Consider the following 22,721-nt stretch of genomic DNA (forward strand, 5'->3'; position numbering starts at 1 on the left):
AACTTCCTGTATATGGCCATGCACATACACTGACAGCACTCTGCTAATACATTATCCATGGCAGCGCCGTGTGTGTCATTTCCTCCTCCAGTGATGCTGATCCTGGACCTGCCAATGCAGAGAATCAGCTGTCCATTTAATGGCTGCAGTGCTGGATCCACGCCACACTATTCACTGTTTGGCATTCAGCCTTTAATTGATTTGCGGCGTGTCAAAACATCTGAATGCTTGCCGTGCCTCAGTTCTTCCCCTCCTCTCTCTCTCTCTCTCTCTCTCCATCATGTCATCCCTCTGTTTCCTTTTCTCTCTTTCCTCCTCTGGCTCGAACACTCTGCGTCTCATTCCTCTCTCTTTATTGTTTCTCTCAGTCTGTCTGCCACTCTCTCTCTTCAGTGTCTCAGTTTAAAATAATTGCAGCCGTGATCAACATAATTACCCTGCAGGACAAATAGGGTGATGGATGTGCACGGCTGGGTTTCAGTTTACAGCTATTGTTTTCCGCAGTTTGATTTTCCTGATTTGCTCGTCGCATATGTGAAAGTAAATTGCCATGGAGCATTTAAGTTTATCATTTATTCATGTATGTTACTTTGTATGTATGTACAAATACATGTGTAGCACATCTTTTGGGAAGAATCCTCGTGGTCACAAATTGTGATTAGCTTAGGTCAGAGAGAGGAAATAATTATCATCCTAATGTTAGACAAAGGGTAGCACTGTATTTAATGTATCATGAGCTATAGGATATACAAAGTAGGGCTTGTTGCACATTGGATATGGTAGCAGATATAGAGCAGAATGGTAGTTATGACCTTTTGACTAATGAAACATCTTGTATAAGCAGCACAGGGGCTACGTACGCAACTTTCTGTTGAGACACTCCTTACTGACTCCTGGGATGCGGTTCGTGGTCTCTCCTGTTGTAATTACAATATAGTTGTTTTACTTTATACTCATTTGAGTTTTCTTTTGCATTACTTTGTGTGTGTTTGAGTGCTTACAGGTAATTTCCACGACACATAAAGAGGCCACCGACGTACCTTGGGACAAAACATCACAACAGAGAGCTCAATCAAAAATGCATAGGGCTGTCAATCGATTAAAATATTTATCGCGATTAATTGTCCAGAAACTCTCACAAGTACTGCATTTAGCATAAGAAATATGCTCAAATCATAACATGGCAAACTCAAGCCCGACAGGCCACAACAGCTGTCAGTGTGTCAGTGTGCTGACTTGACTATGACTTGCCCCAAACTGCATTTGATTATCATAAAGTGGGCATGTCGGTAAAGAGGAGACTCGTGGGTACCCATAGAACCCATTTTTATTGAGGTCAGAGGTCAAGGGACCCCTTTGAAAGATTTTCCTCACCAAAATGTAGCTCAAGTTTGGAGCGTTATTTAACTTCCTATGCGACAAGCTAGTATGACATGGTTGGTACCAATAGATTCCTTAGATTTTCTAGTTTCATATGATCCCAGTCTAGCTTTAAACTGAGCCAAATCCAAACTAAAGTTATGTTAATGCATTACAGAAATTAGTTTGTGTTAACAACCCTAATAGGTATTTAATATGATGTCGTCATCATTAATGTGCTACAGGACCATACAGACTCTTTTGTAACAAAAAGTTTGTTGTGATTTTTACCCATGGCTAAGCCTCCACAGGGAGACTTTGTTGCTGAATTCCACCATAACAATTTTATTCAGATCTCTTAGCAGAAAAACTCTCTTGCAAAGGCCACAATCAGACAAACAATCCCTGAATAAAAAGAACAGAATAGTGCAGTAGTGAGGCCAGGAGAGTTTTACAGGAACAGAAAGACTGCATGTCGGACTGGGAGTCTGTTATTTACACGTAGACAAATAACATCTACCTTCCTACATCCCGGGGACTCTGAAAGCTCCCAGAGCTCCCCGTCTCCGTGCTGCCCTTTTCATCTCCTTACCAAGTCCTCCCCTGCAAAGCTCAGCTATCAGGCCTCATACATCAGCCTGGTACAGGTTGGGACAGGACTGCTGATCAGAGGGCAGATATCTGGGACAATGGACTCACTGGGAGTTTGCAGTGGGGGGTTGAGTAGGAACAGAGGGGGAAAAAGTGGATTGAATTGAATTGAAGCTATTTGGTGAAAAATATATCCAACCTTTATCTAAGGACACATTTTTTGCACTGCGCTAAAACTGAGATTTCAACATAGACATTTTGTGTGTGTCTCTGCATGCATTTTACTATACGTGTCTATGTGCTCTCACTAACTGCTGAATCATCACTTAGCGGTGATGAGATTAGTGTAAAAGCCCCATGTTCAGTCAAGCAACAACAAGTCATCAGCGCCTCAGGGACAGCAGAGGTAAGCAGTGTTAATAACAAACACACAGAACGTCACTCTGTCGAGGCTCAGCTCTTTAGACCTTAATCCCATGACATTAGATATAACAGCATCCTCAGCATGAGCATTTCAGGTAGTCGCCTTGACACAGATGGAAGAATGGACGATAGAAAGTATTGATTAAGTTGGTATGATGACATTGGGAACTAGAAAAGGCTATATATCTTCTGAAGGAAATTTACATGCGCTCGCAACACGTTCTAATCCTAAATCGCTGCTTTGTCACGCCCCTTGGCGTCACTTTAGGGTTAGGCAACAAAACCACTGTAGTTAGGTTTAGGAAAGACCTACATGGTTGGGCTTAAAACTACTATGTTTGTGCAGTGAAAATGAAACTGAACGTTGTGAACCCGGGGCACGAACAAACAGCTGATTGCAACGTGATGCACGGGACACGAACAGCGGTCTCCTGGATGAAAGCCTTGTGTTTGTTGGACCCAACCACCTAAGGTGTGTGTCTTTTCACTCTTAAAAATACGTCACCACACTTCTGGCACACTTTCTCAGAGCGTTTACTGTTGCCACGGATGGGTTTACATTGTAGTTAATGGAACGCCGGACGCTAAGGGGTGCTTTGTACTGCGGTATTGAACACCCTGGGAATGAGAACAGGCTGGTGCTGCTCGCTGCTGTAAAAATGTATATTTGAAACCTTTGTTGAATAAGTATGAATACTGAAAGAAGTTGAAGTGGCAGTTAAAAGGGAAATGCTGAAGATTGAAGATTCAGTTCAGTTCAAACAACGAGAAAGCAGATGAACTCTCGGTTAAATAAAAAGAGATGATTAATTGAATTAATCTGGAGACAAAGTTAATGGGACTAATTTTACCCCAGGGGTAAAAATGTAACTGAATTGTAGTATGTTATTCTTTTATCCTGACATATTCTTGCCGTTCCTTCTCACTTTATTTCTCAGGGATTTAAAAAGGATGTTTTCTTAACATCCTCGCCCTCCCCTTTTGATCGCTCTGTTATGAGGCCTTTCTGCATGGCCTGCACGTCTTGATGGAGCTGGGTGTGTTAGTGGATGTGTGCCTCTCAGCCTGGTGTGAGGGAAGTGTGAGCAGCCAGGCCAAGCATGAATAATCCCCCGGGGAGAGGAGGATGGATGGATGGACAAGAGATGACTGGATAAAACAAGAGGACGGTCTGCCAGAACAATGAAGGAGGGTGAGAAGAAGGTATAGTAGAGGGGGAGACGGAGGAGGAAATGTACCTCACCTTCTGAAGGAGGAAGAAGAGTTCTACACCTGTATATGGATTTAAAACCAAGAGTAAGAAAAGGTTGATACATAACGATTCAGCCGAGAGCATCTCCGAGGACACAGCACAAATCAGTGCTCGAGTAAACACATTGTCACCGGTGTATCAAATGTCACGGAGGAGGCAGCCACAGGTGAGCTGTGTCCGCCCAATTGGAAACCATAAGGCCTCAGACGGAGAGCTGCCAAGCCGGCCCCGTCTGTTGGTGAAGTGCCAGGGTGTCTGAGCGTCCGATCTGCTGCTCTTTTCTTTTTTTCCCGATTGCTCTCAGCAGAGTCCAGACGCTTGAGAAAAATACCACCAAGCTGTGCAGTCAAGAGGTCAAAGCTTTCAGTTCAACAGCGTGTGGAATATTATTTTAACACTATGGAGTGTCTTGAAGTTAGGAAATGTTCTTTGACAGGCTATATTTTCCCTGACAACTTGGGTGAAAACTCAACAGTGCCTCCGTGCCAAATGAAGGTCAAGACATGCGATGGACAAGTAGGCACACAGAGAAGTGGTGGTTTAATGAAACAGCGGGGGGCTGATTCACATTAGCCTCCCTCTGATTTCTAGGAGCTGGGGAACCCAGGTGAGAGACTATATCAGAGACTTGTGCTCCAGGGGGCTGTGCTAATATGATTCAGGAAAAACAAAACAAAAGATGCTGTTTTTTTTTTTGTGATGCTCAGAATTTTTGTGTAAAGTAACATTTATCATAAGGTGGAGAGCTTTATTGCTTTGAAAACCAAACACTATCATTATATTCTAAGCAAAAGTAGTTTTTTATTAAGAAATAAAGCCTACTTAATACTTACATAACTGCATTGACAGACAGGTGTACAGACACCTGATAGTTAATACTTGATAAAGATGAACAATGATGTTTTGGTCTTTTCCATTTCATGACGATACTGGCTATACCAACTGGCTAAAAATTAGGAATAAACATTAGTAAAATGAGGATCTCATGGGAAAGGTAACTACCACGTTGCTGCTAAATATACTCATAAATCACATCACATTTGCAAACAAAATAATGTTATTACAATTGGATATGAAACAGCTGGTTAGTCTGTATCATTATGATGACATGATAATGGATGGTGAATGGTATAACCTACTGAGTTTGGGGCTGAGATCACACACATTGCTACGTAACACTACCGTTGATAAAGCTATATGGTTATTTTTCCGCCTGCCAGAAATCATTCATCTTGCTTTCATTTCTCTTTAACTCCCTCTATTTCTGTCATTTGAGAGATGTATTAGGTTTTAGATGTGATGATCATTTGATTATAGTTGTCATGGCAGCCAATCACAGCTTTGGTAGGTAGCAGCGATGTTTACTGCCAGTTATTTAAAGTGACAAATGATGACAGCGAAAGATTAGATTTTGCACTCATTGCTGTCGACTGACTTTAAGGATGCTGTATACAAAGTCTGCAAAGCGAACGAGTATCAGACAGGTTTGATTTAAAGGTGCACTATATGATATTCAGAGTGTTAATATAGCAGCAAACAACTATTTGCTATGTAAAGATATAGAGGAGTAATATCCACCTGAGCAGAGAACGAAGTCGCTCTCCCTCTGTTTGTGTTGTAATCTGAGTTTCCCCTTGCTTCGTTGACATAGCCGGGCCGGCCGTGCATGCCTTTTAGTGCATGTGAGCGTGCCCCACTTGCTAGCTCACAGCCGCCGCTCTGCACTGCTCTCATACAGCGGCTACAGCTGATAACGCCGTCCTGACCGACGGCGCAGTTGCAGAAGCGTAGCACCCATCCTCCCCTCTAGATTAACACTGTAAACTGTGTCAGCACTGTTGCCATTGTTTCCACTGTTAGTGCTGTTAGCACCGTTAGCTATGAGTCCTCGACTCATCCGTCGCCATGTTGAGAGCCATTCGGAGGCAATATAAATGCTCCCAATCTTGCATTTAGCACCTTTAATGGTCAGATCAGACCTGTTAATCCAAATCATGTATCCCGGCTGCATTCTGGGTATTAAGAACAACAAAAGTAAAAGCTTTCATAGGTACATATTGTGTTATATTAGTTGGTAATGGACCAAATATTGAGAATTATTGAGCATAATAAAAAGTGTATATTGAAAGGATTGATACTGACAGCACGACTGTAAGATTGTATGCAGGATAATCACATATAGTCTAAAATAAGCTCTATCATTCTGACTAATCTGGTAGATGGGAGACTGGCAGTTGGACCAGACCCGGCTGTCTCCACTTCCTGCAGTGTCATCTCTATTCCTTCGGCAGGCCTGGCTCACTGACCAATCCCAGCTCGCTGCCAGAGTACGGTGAGAGACAGAGAGGGTATAACAGAATTAAAGCGGAGGATTACGCTGATCTTTTTTTAATAAAGGCAGTAATCTCAGAAGAGTTTCGCCTCAGTCTCAAAGGCAGAGCGGTGCTGTGGAAGAAGCCTGTGGAGGATTGGAGAGATACAGGAGCAGGGGGAGTGGAAGTTAAGTGTGTGTGGAAGAGAAGGAGAGAGAGAAATTGGAGGTTGAGGCGCAGATGGTGTAGTTGGAGGATGAAGAGATTGTTCTCCTCTCTGTGCTGTTTCTCCTTCATAGGAGGAAACAAACCCACATCTGGTGTGCATTTACCAAAGACGGAGAGAGGAAGTTGGAAAACGACTGAAACAATCCTAGTTTATTGTATAGCGGAGGAGTCGAATTAACCTCTGAATATTATTTGACATTGAGGTTTTGCATTCACGCGCCCAACACTGTGTTACATTACAGCACACACACGCGGCATCATTCCTCATTCTGCACACTACTTGGCAACAGCACTATCTGCCCACATGCCATAAATCAAAGCCGATCGAAGACCGGCGCGAGCCCATTCTCGCTCAGCACTTTGAGCCGTCGCCTACATGGCAGCCTCATTTTGTGTCCATCTAGCTTAAATCAAAGCTGATCTGTGAGCAGCGCTTAACCATCTTTGCCAGTGCAAAGCATTTGCATTTTTCTTGTATTTTGTTCCAGGTGCATCATTACAAACGTACTAAATATACTATGCTGAACTAAGAGAACCATATCAGTGCCTTGAATTTCATAAGGAGTAGCATGAAAGATAACTAAATGACAGATATGAGGACACTTTATGAGTTGAATGAAATTGATCAGATGATGGTAGCATCAGTAGTAGTAGTTTTCTTTAAAGGGATAGTTGGGGTGTTTTGAAGTGGGGTTGCATGAAGTACTTATCCACAGTCAGTGTATTACCTGCAGTGGATGACGGTCGGCACACCTCCAGTTTGGAGAAACAGACAGGAGTTACCACAAGGATCCAAAGCAAAACGTAGGTAATGCACTGACTATGGAGAAGCACCTCATACAACCCCACTTCAAAACACCAAACTATCCCTTTAAGTAGCAAGGACAAACCTTGCAGAAAACTGACATACACATATAAAAAAAAAATGAATAGCAAAGCAATCAGTGCTGCTCTATTCAATGGCACAAATTAAACAGCTTCCAGCTCTCATATAGTGTTGTGACTGCTTCCCATTTCCAGCACTGTCTACATTGAATGGCAAGTAAACAAAGACAGCCATTTGTGCACTCCGCTACAAACGTGTGTGATGGAAAGGCATTCAGTAGTAAGGCTGTGCAGAGAGCAGTTGTCATTTAAAGCAAGGTATTACAGCACACTACATGGTATGCATGTAGCTGGTAGAACCACAACAGCATACCGTACAGCTTTTGCTGTAAACATGAAAGCCGCAGTGGGAAAGTACACTTGTTAACGCCCTTATAAAATACTGCTCACTGCTGTGTGTGGTTTTAAAAGGAAAGGCTGCTGTGTGTGGTTTGGTTTGATAGATTCCCATCAGCTATGTGTGGTTTCCAGTTAACAACAAAAAACAGATTTTATCGCATATCCATGCATGCATTCACACATGCATGCACATTGAAGCCAGTGTGTTCTCTGGAGACCTTTGACTTGTCATATTACATGCCGTCAACTTATATATCTATAGGACCGGCTGTTGCCTTGGAAACCCCTTCCATTCACATCATGGTAACCTCACATATTCATACATCCAGGCATATACAGATGCTCCTATTCATCACAATATTCAGATGGTTGTGTAGGACTTGGACAAAAGGTGATTAACACCGCTGAGGACACGTTGTTGTCTGATTTGATCATATCGTGTTTGAATCGGGGGCCCTTCTTGGCCAGCATCTCAAGAGACAGATGGAGTCGTATTGTTAGCAGGCTCACAGTTGCTAAAAACCTGCATGTGTGTGTCTGAGTGTGTGAGTCAATCTATGCAAGTGTGCGCCTGTCTTCCTGGACAATATCCCAGATATGAGATCTGTGTTTGATGTCTAGTTGGGAAGAGCAAAGGAAGCCCGCTGAGCACCATATGACATTCACTTCCTGAGACGGAGCTGGAAAATCATCATCATTTTACTTTTCTTGCCAATTTGTCTGTTTGTTTCTTGCACATAAATGATTACTGAATATGAAAATGGAAATAAATTGAAAGAGATGGCAAGGGTGGATGTATATTCCAGCCTTGTCATAGCATAATTGTCAATTGTCACGCTTGTTTTGTGAGATTAGAGTCCTGCCAACATTATTACTGCGCAGTGGCGTCTCCACAAGCACTCAGCTTGTGTTTGTGTTTCTAATTTCATCTCCCTTCTCTGCGCCTTCCTCTCCATATGTTTTCCATTCTCATTATCACTCAGTATCAGCTATCAAATACGTATGAAGATATAGAGCGAGACTGAGAGACAGAGAGGTAGATATATTCTTTCCAAAGGGTTTTAAACGTGCCTTAGAGCGACAACAAGCTCTTTAAACGATTGTTCTTGAGGTCCTCTCTGTTGCTTTTGGGGCTAAGTGGCGTCTGTTGTCTTTGTAACCAGATACAAGTAGCCGAGGTGCATTTCAGATGCTACTGAAAATGGGTTTCTGCTACACAAACAAACCTTTTTGGTGACACACAAAGTGCTATTTGCTAGAAGCAGGTATTCATGTGTATTCATGGATGGGGCAGTGGCGAAGATGGGAGTGACGGCGTCCCATTTCAGAGGTCAATGCACTCATTCATATCAGCTGGGAGGGAGACTGAGAACTTTCTGGAATGTTCCAGACAAGGCGTCCGTGTCTGAGGGGAGTATTGTGCGGTCGAGACTTCGGACTTGACAGTTTGACACCGACTTTTCCCCCTCCAGTGGGAGTCTTTGTCCGATACAAGTTAGCGCACACAACAGGCCCACTGTGTATTCAGTCAGTAACATAAAGAGCATTGAGTGGCCTCTGTTTTTTTTCCATCTGCAACATATGCTTTTGATTATCTTGTTTGAGGCAGGGCTTGTATGGATCTACGTTTTAAAGTCGGGATCAGAAGCTTTCAGGTCTCAACTCTGCCCTCAGACCTTTTTCTTAGCCAAGGTTTTAAAAAACAGAGTATGATTTGGGATCCATAATGTTCCTACTTATGATACAATAAAAGTATCTTCTCAGCTCCAGATACACTCTCCGCTGATTCTCTTGTTTAAAAAGTGTGTAAACCCTCGCTCAAGGCGATTAAATAGTCATATTTCTGTTGCTGAGAGTGGGGTGATTGATTATCTGAAAGGTCTCTTTGTGTTTATTCCTCCCCATAACTTGGCAGAGATTCCAGGTCGGTCTGTTTTCTTTAGTTGGGCTTGGATACTAATCTGGCATTGAGCAAGAAAAGCTGTGTGCCTGTGTAGAGCGGTTTACTTCTCCAGGGTGGCTGGCGTGTGCATAAGGGGTGATGTGATGTCACTGCGGTTATATGATGCAAAAAGCGTTGGAAATCAAAGGGCTCTCATGTCTGAACATATGTCTTTCTCCACTCTGATTTCATCTGCCTGGAGTTATTGCACCATGTAAGCTGCTTTCAAGGTTCCTGTGATCCTAAAGTGCAAGCAGATTCTTTTTTTTTGCACTTGTTGCTGCCTATTAAATAATACTAAAAAGATGTTTTGCAGGTTTTTTGCACTCTTTTGCCGAGAGTCAGATGAGAAGATCAATACCATTCTCATACAGTATGTGTCACTTAAATATGAAGCTGGAGCCATTAGACCGTTAGTTTAGCTTACCATAAAGACTGAAAACGGGAAAACACGTTATCTCAACACGTTCTCATCCCAGCTCGTCGCATACTGACGCTTTGTCAGACCCCTCACTTTTCAGTCGCAGTAAAAACGTGCTTAACAATGTGAATTAAACAACACTTGTTTAGGTTTAGGCAACAAAACCACTTAGTTAGGTTTAGGAAAAACAACACGGTAGGAGTTAAAATTACCACATTTGTAAAGTGAAAATGTCTAGACTTGACGTTGTGAACACCGGACACGAAAAAATAGCTGATTTTGACTTGAGGTTGGAGGACTCCAGGACGTCACCGCTTTTGGCCAGAAAATAGTTTGTAGAATAAGTCAATAATAAGTGTACCCAAGTTGGGAGGGCAACTGCACTAGGCACTGTTTGTAATGGATGCCATTTTTAGCTCTCGAACAGGGAGTTTAGTGTGACCCAGGTGACATGCCAGCTTCCCAGCCGTTGATTTCTTGTGACTCCCTTGTTCCCCAGGTGCCCCAGCTGGAGGTTAAAGATGCCTGAGAACTGACTCCAGTCACACCTCTGGGATTACAGAAGTCAACCTTCAAATTCTTTTCTAACGGCCTCTCTCTCTCTCTCTCTCTCTCTCCCTCTGTTGAGCCGAGGACTTTCAGCTTTCCAAGATGTGACCAAGGTCACCGGGTTTCTGCATTAGAAATTCCACTGGGGGCCCAATCCTAGCTGGCAGCGGTTGGCGCAGACGACATAAAGTGTCATTTTCTGTTCTGGCTTTATCCCCAACGCTGAACTAATCAGGAGCAAAGTATTTGTTTGGAATCACACTGATGCTTATTTGAACAAAAGTAATTAATACTTGCCTCGCGGATAAATGAACTTGTGTCTCATCTAATTAAAGGAAATCATTTGAATCAAAGTGCGGGCTGTTCTGGCTTATTGGTGGTTTATGGTGGAATCAATTAATGTAATCAAAAGTATTCTGTTTTATCCAAACAGAGTGAATTAGAGTCAACTCAAAGGCCATAACAGTGTTTATTTTAATCCCCCTCTACTGAATTTCAAATTGTAATCCCTTACCCTCGTTACTGAAAAACAGCAATCCCAAAGTAGGCTAATCCATTATTGGCCAATACTGGTGCAATTTAGCAAATATTAAAATGCTATCAGACCAAACTAGGATGGCAAACAGGGTAATATTATATCACACCTGCTAAACATCAGCATGTTAACATAGTTAGTACCGCTGTGCCTATACAGCCCCTCACAGCTGCTATAGTGTGGACTTGTTCAGGTGGAGATTGATTTGTGGAAATGATTGAGAATATCCATCGGTGGTACTTGCTTCTCTTATCCAACCAGGGTAATAGCAGCACTTCCTCTCCCACCAATGGCAGTATAGGTGAGCGTAGGAGGCATAGTCACGCAAATTAGCATATGGCGTCATCTGATGACATTTTGAGCTGCCGGCAGCTACATAAGTTTTCAGTTGGAGAGAGATAGAGATGCGTTGGAGTGCGTCACTGTGACTTAGGGGCAGTATAGTCTGTTTATTACTGTGTTAAAGTCAGGAGGCTGAGTCATCAGTGCATGCTGTTTCTGCTCTCCTCTATCTCTCTCTTTCTCTCCCTTCATCCTTGCTGCTGTTGTTTGGCTCAACACACCTCATGTCTGTCTATAATTTACCAACTCATCCCTCTCTCCTCTTTTCCCAGCGGGGGAGAGACAGCCTGCAAGAGGTAAATGATTAGAGAGGATGCGTGTGTGAGAGTGTATTTATGGGGATGCCTGACAGCTAAGAGATTAGATTTCCTTTATATTATTTTATTACTAAAACAGACCCCAAGGCTTTCTCTCTCTCTCTCTCTCTCTCTCTCTCTCTCTCTCTCTCTCTCTCTGTCCCTGTTCGGTCACCTATCTACACTACAGTTTGTTGAATATCTTTCTTAATGAGTTTTCTCTTCATTTTGCTCAGACAAAAGCCTCAAAGTTATTTTTTTGGAGGGGCTTTTTTCAAGCTGCAGCAAAGATAACAGAGCAGCTGGTGTTTGTGAAGCTGTTTCGCCTTGTAGTTAGTTGTTGTTATGCCATAACAATGTCATCAATCAACCAGGTAATGTGAAAGAGAAAATGTTATTTTGGTATGGAGTGTCTGAATCAGGTTTGAGACACAAATAAATCTCCATATGTTTCTTAGAGGAAAAGTATAGAGAGCGTCTTCAACTACAGTACAAGTGATACTTTTAGTGTTTGCCTCAATCAACCATACTAATGGATAATATAAAATAAATAATAAGAATAAGAATAACTTGATTTGCCATGTACTAATAAATACAATGACACTGTAAAATTAGATACTGAAATACAGTTGATGTGTGGTTCAGGACCTGCTAATTTTAATATGCAATAAAACTCAAATCAATAAACATATTATTTCTTTTATTAATTTACGTTTCCAGGACAACAGGACGAACTCCATCTGCTGATGAAGATCATGTGAGATGATGGAAAACTGCAAAACAGCAACTAAAAGGACCTTGAGGTGAGATTATTTTGTCAACTGCTGTTTCCAAAGTCAAGAATAAACTTTAAAGCTCAATAGTACTTCTGTATTTTGTGTATATGTGTTAGCATTTAGCATTGCAATTTTAATTTGTTTTATGGGTTTATTTCTAGGTAGGGCTTCTTATTTGTTTGTTATTTTGGCCTGGGCTCTCCCTGAAGTTCAACTGTAGTTTGAGACTTTGAACAAACTCTCTTCATATTCTTCTTAGATAAACTTGGGGTCGTAATAGTGTAATACTAACTAACTAATTATCTAATCAAAGATGAGCTGTTCCGTTTTATCGCTAATTCCGATGTGGTCACATTTTTATCATTACCTCGCCGCTCACATTTAAAACAAATTTAAAACCCAATCTGAGATGAATGAAAGAACATTTGACTCCTGGGAATGCAACATAGTGGCATCATTTGCACATCTATTCACTGTAGATGTGGTCATGACTGTTGCAAAACGTTCCACTGGTTTGATTCGGATTTACATAAAGAGATAATAGTGAGGTACAGCTAACAGTTTCTGTTTATGCTCTTCAGCAACATGACACTTTCCACAATGTGTTGACAGCAGAAACAGTTATACTGTGGTTAACATGCCAAACATCATGGCAGGCAACAACACCAACAACACCTCGTCTGGGAGAAGATATGCAGACTCATTTTTACAAAAAGAAATCATTGAGTGCTTATGATGGCATCATGAACACAGCTTTTTAAAAATACTTTCCAAAGCATAACCCTGTACAGGCTGCACTGCCCACTGATAACTGAGCTTGTTCTAGGATTGTTCTCTTGAATCCCTCCATTGCTATACATCAAGGTCACCAGAGGCGTCCTCGTCATCTTCCCTGCAGAGCAACAGTCCTGCTTTCCAGCCCATTATTTCATCTGCGATGCATGAATATGTGCCAAGAGGAGAGAGCAGGCTGTGAGCTACAGCGAGAGAGAGAGAGAAGTGAGAAAAACTAAGTGTGAGGCGAGACTGAAGTTTTAAATTGAGACAGACAGGAGAGATGAAAAAGCAAGAGGGAGGATGAGAGCATGGAGAACGGGGACAAGGTGACATGACAGAGCGATAAGAGCAACAGTGATCTTCCAGATGAGAGCCTAAAGCGAGGACAGGCGAGAAGAGGTGTTGGTAGAATGAAGAAGAGAGAGAGAGTTAAATGGCTGCAGCTCATGACACAGAAATTTCATCAGGGCCCCTTCAGGCCAACTTATGTGACAAATTTAGTATTAAGTAGGGAGATCGAGCATACGGTGGTATGTAATATTGATGGCGCACGAGTGCCCATCTCTCGACGTGGCATAATAGCCCTGCAGTGATTTTAAAACAGCATTTAAAACTCAGCGCTCAGTCTCTCGTTGGTTGAAGTCATTAAAGATTTAAAGACAAAAGCGAACAAGCATTTCTTGCCCCAAAGTAAGAGAACGAAGCAGTAGAGAGGAGGAAATAGGGAACTGATATAGAGAAGAAAGATCAAGGAATGTGTGTGTGTGTGTGTGTGTGTGTGTGTGTTGGTGGTGGGAGGGTTGAGGGGAAATGGACATGAAAGGGAACAAAAGGGAGATGGATGGATGGATGGAGAGATCACATGACAAAATAGCGGTTAAAGCAAATAGCTGAGAGGAATCAAAGAGAAAAAAAATAAAAGGCATGAAGCGAGACAGAAAGTGGGAGTTTTGTTAAGCCAGAGCTTTAACACACCCTTCACAGGTCAAAGGTCAAGCCCCTGGAGTGTGTGTGTGTGTATGTGGATAGCTGTGTTTGCTCCACCAGGCATTGCATCTGAATGCTTCTTTGTTAGAATCAATTTGCTACTGATACAAAACAGCCAGCGGGGGGGGGAGTGTTTGCTGGTTTGATTTTCTTAAACTTACACCTGTTTAAATTAAATACATCTATCAAAAAAACAAAACAAAATATATAGCAGGCAGCTTTTGTACCACCAGAAACCTCTGGTGACAAACTCACTGTTTCAGCTTCAAAGCATTCATTGAACATTCATTGATTCTGCAGCCTGTTCTTCCTTCATCACCCTCCTGGGATTACTGAGCTTTAAGCCAGTGCCTCACAGAGATGGAGTGAAAGCTCCTCATTGAGCCGCTCTACACTGATTTAGGATCAGATACGAGAATCGTAATCGCGGCTATTAAGAACTCAGAAGTTTGATGGGTTATTAAACATACCTTTCTGTGCGGGCGGACCTGAGGGCAGCATGGTGGTGAGGGGTCTTCTTTGTCTTCGTCCCTCTTCCTAGCCTGGCTGTCCTTCTTTAGTGTTCTCACATAAGAGATTCTCCTTTTAATGCTTCTGTCCTGCTCCTCTGCCTCCAGTTTGGCTCTGCTTTGCTGCTGGCCCCAGTTCTGACTGGACTGTGTGGGACGTCCCAATGGTGCAGGTGCAGGTGCTCCTCGCCAACTCGTCTCCAGGTAAACATGAACGCACACACACACAGCAGTGAGCAGGACACCCAAGCGCAGCAGCAATCCCCGGGTGAGTCGCTCCCTGCCCATGTCCATCCACTGTTTTGTCCTTTCTGTCTCTCTGGCTCACCTCAGTCCATCTCCTCAACTAGAAGTTTTGTTTTTTTTACTGTTTCTATCCCATTCTTCCTCTCCTTCTTGTCAAAGAGTTGTACTCCTCTTCTCTTCTCGTCCAGCCTCTCCAAAGTCCACCATTAGACCAAGAGCAAGTTAATGAAACACAAACATGTCAAGGACACCTCTGCTGATAAACCACTGCACACATGTGTGAGCCTACATGAATGAACCTGAGTGATTTTGAGCATGCTACGGTGTGTGTCATGAGGCTCTGCAAACAGATTCTAAAGTACAATGTGAGCCGCCCTCTTTGAAAACTTTGGGAACTCCCTCCTCACACTCTCAATCCCCCCTTTTTCCCCAAACACACACGCCCCTTTAATTGCTTTCTTTCTCTTTCTCTTGGGCTCACATCACACACACATTGCTCTGCTCCCTCCCCTCGGGTTGCCTCTCCCGCCCCACACACACTCTCGGGTTACTGTGTAACTCTAGCTATGGGCAGGGCCAGCACCACGGGGCCCATGCAGATCCCTCTGCAAAAGAAGTTGGCACTCTCTCCAATCAGGACAGCTCAGCCTGGATTTGCATGCTTTTTTTGGGCTGCAAAATATATGAAAATGGGATATGAATGATAATATTTGATGTGCTACACTGCTCAGTGATTTGCATTGTTGCTTTTCTTCCCACGGACATTTTATTACAAGGATCTGTTTCTCACATAGCAGTTCTCATTTACCGTACTAAAGGAATTGCAGTATTTAATCATTACTCCTATAGTTTATGGGTGTTTCCTCCAGTACTCTATGCATTCCTGAATTAAATGTCCTGTTACTGGCACTAATCAGTTAGTTCTTATAATCTCTGGCAACATGCTGAAACTAATTTCTGTGTTTTATTTTCCTTGGCAATAATTCTCCAAAAATGAATTTGTTAGCCAACACTGGCCTCATTGTCTTCTCAAGTTACTTCATTAACTTCGTTATTGATTTCCCTCCAAAGTCAACTAAATCTGCCGTTATTTATAAACAAATTAATAATCAGAGCTGCTTCTTGTGCGGCCCGTTTATTAAATATGTTATTGATATTTTAGACTAAAAGAGGACGAGTCATTTATCAGGCCTGCCAAAGCGGATTAGTTTTGGACTGAGAAAAGCAACGCTCGCAACAGTTTCAATTGGAGGGAAATTATGATTTGCCTGGCTAAATGCAAGAAAACTAATGCAGGATAATGATAAGGCTGCCGTCTTTCTGCAGTTTAGAATCAATGACAAACTTTTGTGTTTGGATATTGACTTATAATTAGCTCTCTACTGCCCTCTTTGGAGTAAAAACAATACTGCCCACGCCTCTCTAATAATGAGAGCATGTAGGTCTATGCATTGGATTGGTATTTTCTGATTAGTTCCACAATACATTTAGTTTCCAAGGACAATAAACAGACATTAAAACATTTGTGAATGAGACATAGTGACAGGGTGACACACATTCTAAAGGATATACTGTAGACAGCAGACTAACATTAACATATCCCTTCCTGTATTGGCTTTGCTTTGTTTGTATGCATACTAGTAAGACCAGGTAGCCCATTTGTGCCCAAAGACTATATTTATGATAAGGAATAATGCCACAACATTTGTTCTGGTCGGTCTTGAAATTTGGTAGAGAAACACTTTGGGCACGTATATAACATCACATGAAAAATGGAATTAATTTATAATCATTTGAAAGTAGATTTATTGCAGTTTTCTGGGATTAAAAACAGTTCGGAACGTGTATGAATTACCAAAAATTAGGTAACACCTATAGTGTAGGTGTAGTGTAATTCAAGTAATTCAATACAAACAATCAATCAAGTTTATCTACCTCTGTCAGTTCTGGGAACTCAAAGCAGGACGATCTCTACTGCCACCCAGTGGTTAGTCATGAACACCCATCACCTCCATATGGAATGGATTACAACATAGTGTTAGTCTGTGAATGCCTGAAGTGATGTAGGTCAAATGATGATTGAACTGGTAATGGTACTGAAAGCTATGAGAGGATCAGGAAAGAATGCAGCCCGTTAAACGGACTGAAGATTCATGCAGAAGTGATTACATTAAGTAGAGCCGTGATACATTCGGGTTGTGTGTTTTTTTTACACGTGTGCATGTACAGTACACTGTGTGCCTGAAGGTGAGTATGCATGACTGTTTCTGTTGTGTGCCTTCACAAAGAGAAATCCAATTTTTATTCTGAAAAAAGGACTCATGTTGTGTATCACACGCAATAAGAAACTATGTTTTGTTGTGGCTTTTTCGGATCAAACGAAGGAGATTTTTCTCTTTGTAGACGACATCACACATATTGCAATGATTTGTCAGGATTTGGCCAAAATCTGCTGCCACATGTTCGTGTTTGGCCTTTTTTTTCCCTCTCCTTTTCTCTCCCCTCCTCTCCTCTCCTCTCCTCGACCAAAGTAAAGTCCAGAGAGTACAGGTCATGCAAACTTGATCCACTGGCTCCTTCTTGCTTAGCCGTGCACAGAAGTCAGTGCAAAGATCAAACGAAAGGTCAGGCAGAGGCCCACTGTTGACTGGACACATTGACCCAATACCATTAAGGGCATTGTGCTACTTGTAAGTTATCTGCTGTTTGATTTTGATGACAAAACATATTGATCATATTGGCAGGAAAATCTTTACCATGACATGCGATCATTCAGTCAAACAATTACACACAGAAGGGGGGCAAAAAAAGTGATGTCTCAGTAGTAGATTAGATATACTTGAGTATGTGTAGCAGTAGATAAAGCATGTATGTTGAAACCCATACAAAAAAGGTGTTAGACGCTAAGGACAAAAAGTAAATCAACCCTCCTGGGAATAAGGAGTGGAGGGCAGAGTGACAAGACAATGAACACCAAAACTACAAGAAGAAACGTGTAAACTAAGCATTGGCTCACACAATGCGTGTGCACATGTGAGATTAAAGACTATAGAAAGATGCGAGGTGAGGTTTACAGATTAGAAAATTCCATTTTAGGTTTAGACATTCAAGATAAAGCGTGCAGGCTACTTGCTGGTGGGATTTAATCTTGTAAACAAACAGCAGGGCCTCTGATATGTACTGCGGTGTATGCAGGTTTCACAACACACCATGTAAAACTAGATTGAACTGGACTGAAAAAGGTTTGTCTGCACAGTAAAATAAAGTTTTTTTTCTGGCTGGAGAACACACTGCGACATGGAAACACTTACTGCTTGGTGGGAAGCAGCCAGTTGTGACAGGAGCAGGTGAACGTTAGAGTGTTTGCTTTCAGCTGCATGGTGCCCAAAATACTAGCACACAGTGCAACACAGTGTTCACAAAGTCTGATAAAAATGTATGCACACACTGGCACTTAAAACTTTATCCACTATCATTATAGTTCAATCAGAAACAAGTAAAACCTCAACTTTGATAAGTCACAACTAAAGCCCCTTTCCCACTGGACAAAAATCCCACTAACACCCACTGGCATCTGGCTTTTTATCTTTAGTGGGAAAGGTTACAATCAACGTTCATTCCTGGGTCAATTGACTCTGCAGTAGTAACGGGTATTAAGCTCCAATCTGCAGTGATGGAATGACAAGAAGAGATCATATTTCTCCCATATTAGCTTCTCTGCACTGGCTCCCTGGCTCCCTGGCTCTTAGTACCCTATTAGTGGGGCGGCTGTGGCTCAGAGGGTAGAGCAGGTCGTCCACCAATCGAAAGGTTGGTGGTTCGATTGATGATCACATGTCGATGTGTTCTTGAGCAAGACACGTAACCCCAAATTACTCCCGAAGGCTGTGCCATGGGTGTGTGAATGAGTATTTAAATTAGATCCTGATGGGCAAAGTTGGCACCTTGCATGCATCTGCCATCAGTGTATGAATGTGTGTGTGAATGGGTTAATGCTGACATGTAGTGTAAAGCGCTTTGAGTGGTTGGAAGACTAGAAAGGAGCTATATAAATGCAAGTCCATTTACCATTTACATTTACCATTTATTACCCCATTACAACACTGCGCTCCCAGAGTGCAGTTACTTGAGGTTCCTAGAGTCTCCAAAAGTAGAATGGGAGCCAGCGCCTTCAGCTATCAAGCTCCCCTTCTGTGGAACCAGCTCCCAGTCTCAGTTCGGGAGGCAGACGCCCTCTCCACATTTAATAGAAGGCTTAAGACTTCCCTTTTTGATAACGCTTATAGTTAGGGCTGTCCCAAGGCTGCCTTGGACCAGCCCCTAGTTATGCTACTATAGGCCTAGACTGCCGGGGGGACTTCCTATGATACACCGAGCTCCTCTCTCCTTCTCCATCTGTATCTATTCATGTCCCATTCATGCATCTTGATTTCTTCCCCAGAGTCTTTGTGCTTTCTCGTCTCCCTGGTTCTTTCCAAGGTTTATACCCGTTAAAGGGGAGTTTTTTCTTGCCACTGTCGCGTAAGAATGCATGCTCACGGGAGATCTCTTGTTGGGTCTCTAGATTATAGAGTACGGTCTATACCTGCTTTATACTAAAAAGCGTCTTGAGATAACTTCTGTTATGATTTGATGCTATATAAAAATAAATTGAATTGAATAAAATTGAATTGAAACACGACAACCGGGTGGACATGCTAATTTTTGCCCTTTTTCCGGCATGCTGTGTGACACACGTTGAAGTGAATATGTAATAAATAAAATCAACAAGGATTTGGAAAGTTATTTTAATTTGACGTACAAAACATACAATTAATATGCTCTCCTCAAAGCCACCAGACTCCAGTCAGACAACAGCAATTTGACCTCGTTGATCGTCGTAAAACACACTTCATTCAAACTCGACAGAAACAAAATAGAACTCATCAAATGCGTCTTTGTTAGTCTTTCCACTGCTCCAACAATCACCAACTCTGAGGAGGAAACGAATAAGTAACAGATATAAAAAAAGGAGTAAACACTGTAACATCTTCACTGTCTGCCAACTTTGTTTTAATAAGTCACAGATTGATTCAGTATCTGCAGACTAAGAGTATATATATCTGAGGCCATAAAACAAATCTCCTCCAGCTTCAACACCTTGCACCTGTCGAATAGTGCAGGAATGTACAAAAGCAACTGTTCACCCCTCAACAAGGATAAGCACCTTTTATCCTCAGTGAGCACATGGCGCAAAGTTTTATCAGTGACCTTTCAATACGTTAATAAAGCAAGTAGGGAGGTGAACAGCAAACAAAAGCTGACAGGTCAGTGGAAGGAGAGAGAATGAGGTTAAACTCCAGTGGTCACGAACCTACTGTCAACAGTACGCATGGATTTACTTATCCTAAATAGCTAGAATTACTGCTATAGTGGTATAGCTATATAAGTTGTATAATAAACTGTATGATAACCAAAAGCAAATATGATTCTACAGTTTATAGTCTCACCACTGCAAGCATGCCTAGCACACATGTGGAAGATGACAGCTCCACTTGCGCTGTCTGATTTATGGCACCAACAGCTGTTTGTGCCATAATTCAGTCTGCTTTTACTCACTACATTTCCTGTGACAACCGACCTTTTGGCATGGAAATCAAATGCAATTTGGAGGTCAGAAAAGGCTGGTAATGACACTAGAGAATGATTTGTCGATGTATAAATGTTACACCTGAAACACTGAATGTTGACAAGGGGACCTTTTGTTCATTTTAAGCTGGCAAACTGTTTATAAATTGTCAGCCTGCATGAATTGCCTATTACAATTACACCTCTACTGTTTAATTATTTCCCATCGGATGGTATGGAGCAGATGGCGAGTCAGCTCGATGGCAAAAACAAACACTGTCCCAGTGTGTAATGTCCTGCTAAATCCAGCCAAGGCACGGTGTAGTAAGTCAATACAACTACAGCTCATATCAATCATTAATCAAAGGCTTCAAGAGGAACACTTGTAGGCACAGAGACGTGCAGATGGTGGCACTTAACAGCATGTTTCATTAAAATTAAACACAAATGCATGCACACACTCAGGCACACAGAGAAGTGAGGCTTGTACTGTACAATCTGGCTAAACTCGTGCAACATAAAGGGTCCGAAAAGGTCTGATTTACCCTTAAAGACTAATTAGTATGCTCTATTACACACACACAGACATGCAAAGATACACAACACAGGCCAGCAATTCATGTTTGTATAGAGTTTTCCGCGTTTTGAGTAGAGCTGAAACGATTCATTTATCATTTAATAGTGTAAATGACAAATATTTCATGATTCCATCCTCTCAAATTTGAGAAATTGCTGCTTATGCTTGTCTTAATTAAGAGCAAACTGAATATTTTTGGGGTTTGGACTATTAATTTGACAAAAGCAATGCTATTTGTAGATGTCCCTTCAGGCTCCAGGGAATTGTAATGGCAATCTCCTACTATTTTCGGATGTTTCACAGACCAAACAATGAATCACTTAATCAAGAAAATAATGTGCAGAATTATTGATAGCAGGAGTTGAATTATGCTCCGAGACATAAATCAATTCAGATCAACAAGAAGGTATACCATAAATAAATCTTGGATCAGATTTGCAGTATTATTCCTATATTTCATGGATCAGACCTCGTGGTGTCAGGGTATTAAAAGTGAAGATGTAAAAACTCCTTTAGGAGAAGAAGGGTAGCCATGTCCCCTCCTGTTCCCATTAATCAACAATAAAAAATAGTCATCACTTGCAGCTCTGGTTTAGAGTGGAACAAATGGAAAGAGGAGACACCAGTAAGGATGGAGCAGCATATTGTTGGTTTAGAGATCAACTGTGACCTTTTGATGATTATGAACTCAACAGCTCATTACCACTATGTTTAAGTTGTAAACACCAGGCATATTTACAGCAGCTGCTTGTTTCATTGGCTTCTGAGACGGTTGATCCTGACAGGGCTATCACCTCAGGAGAAATATGTCCCCATGATGTCAGGGGCCCAGTGTTGCCCTTTAGCGGTCTGTTTACAACAGGAGAAACAGTTATGCTTATAGACTGATACTGTCTACATCAGTGAATCTCAAAGTGGGGACCGGGGATCCCCAGGGGTCCATGGCACTTAGTCAGGGGGTCCACAAAATAATTTGCTATAAATTATATAATTGTGCTGTATCATTAATAAGTGCATATATACAGATGGGGACCATTTGCATAAATAGAACAAGCATATTGCGTCCATTACTCCCACCCATGTTAAAGGGACTGTTTGTAAGAATCAGAAATGCTTGTTAACAGCTATACCTTCGGCCGTTAAGTCAACGAAAGTCAGCGTTGGACTCGCGCTTGTGCTCGCTCTACATAGACATGAACGAGCATCGCTCAACACAGTGAGGCGACACAAGGCTTCACTAGATATAACTTTTGCAGTTTTGGTGCTTCCGTGTAGTTTGTGTTGGAGTCTTGTCTGAACAGCGTAGCCACACGCGAGCGCGCATGGGACACCGACCCGGATTGATTTATACGTGTAAGAAGTTACAAACAGTCCCTTTAAGTTTTTTGTTTTAAAATCAGTGTGATGTGTGTTGCGGTTTACAGGGCTAGAGTTAGGATTGTGTGGGTTTGAACCCTAACCCCGGTGGCAGAGGAGGTTTGGGGGGGTCCAAATCCGAATTTCACCTATAGGGCACCAAAAGGGCTAGAGCCGGCCCTGTAATAAAGAGCCCATTCATCATCATAGATATAAAACACATGAAAGTGTTTTATATCTATGATGATGAATGGACTTTTATGACATGAATAGAATAGCCAGTAGCTGTCAGAGAAAATTTAGGACAAAACAATTTAAATGATATCTTAGTTCACCTGAAATAAAGTGTTTTCTGGATGAGTTTGTGTGTGTGAGTGTGTGTGCATGTGTGTGTACGCCCCTCCTCCCTTCA

General features: G+C 42.0%; 1 protein-coding gene and 1 long non-coding RNA gene across 2 annotated transcripts in view; one reads left to right on the forward strand and one right to left on the reverse strand.

The window, feature by feature from the left end:
- The window catches only part of mettl24 (methyltransferase like 24), a 35,047-nt gene extending 19,946 nt beyond the window's left edge, over positions 1-15,101 (reverse strand). Inside the window, exon 1 of the mRNA XM_074614693.1 lies at positions 14,485-15,101. Coding sequence (XP_074470794.1) covers positions 14,485-14,817 — 333 coding nt within the window. The 5' untranslated portion in view covers positions 14,818-15,101. The remainder of the gene's footprint in view (positions 1-14,484) is intronic.
- On the forward strand, positions 11,730-14,776 carry LOC141755651 (uncharacterized). Its single transcript, XR_012591315.1, has 3 exons — positions 11,730-11,848; positions 12,195-12,277; positions 14,632-14,776. It is a non-coding gene; the product is annotated as an uncharacterized LOC141755651 (long non-coding RNA).
- Positions 15,102-22,721: the final 7,620 nt, after the last annotated feature.

Source organism: Sebastes fasciatus, chromosome 18 (genome assembly GCF_043250625.1).
Source record: "Sebastes fasciatus isolate fSebFas1 chromosome 18, fSebFas1.pri, whole genome shotgun sequence".
Lineage (NCBI taxonomy): Eukaryota > Metazoa > Chordata > Actinopteri > Perciformes > Sebastidae > Sebastes > Sebastes fasciatus.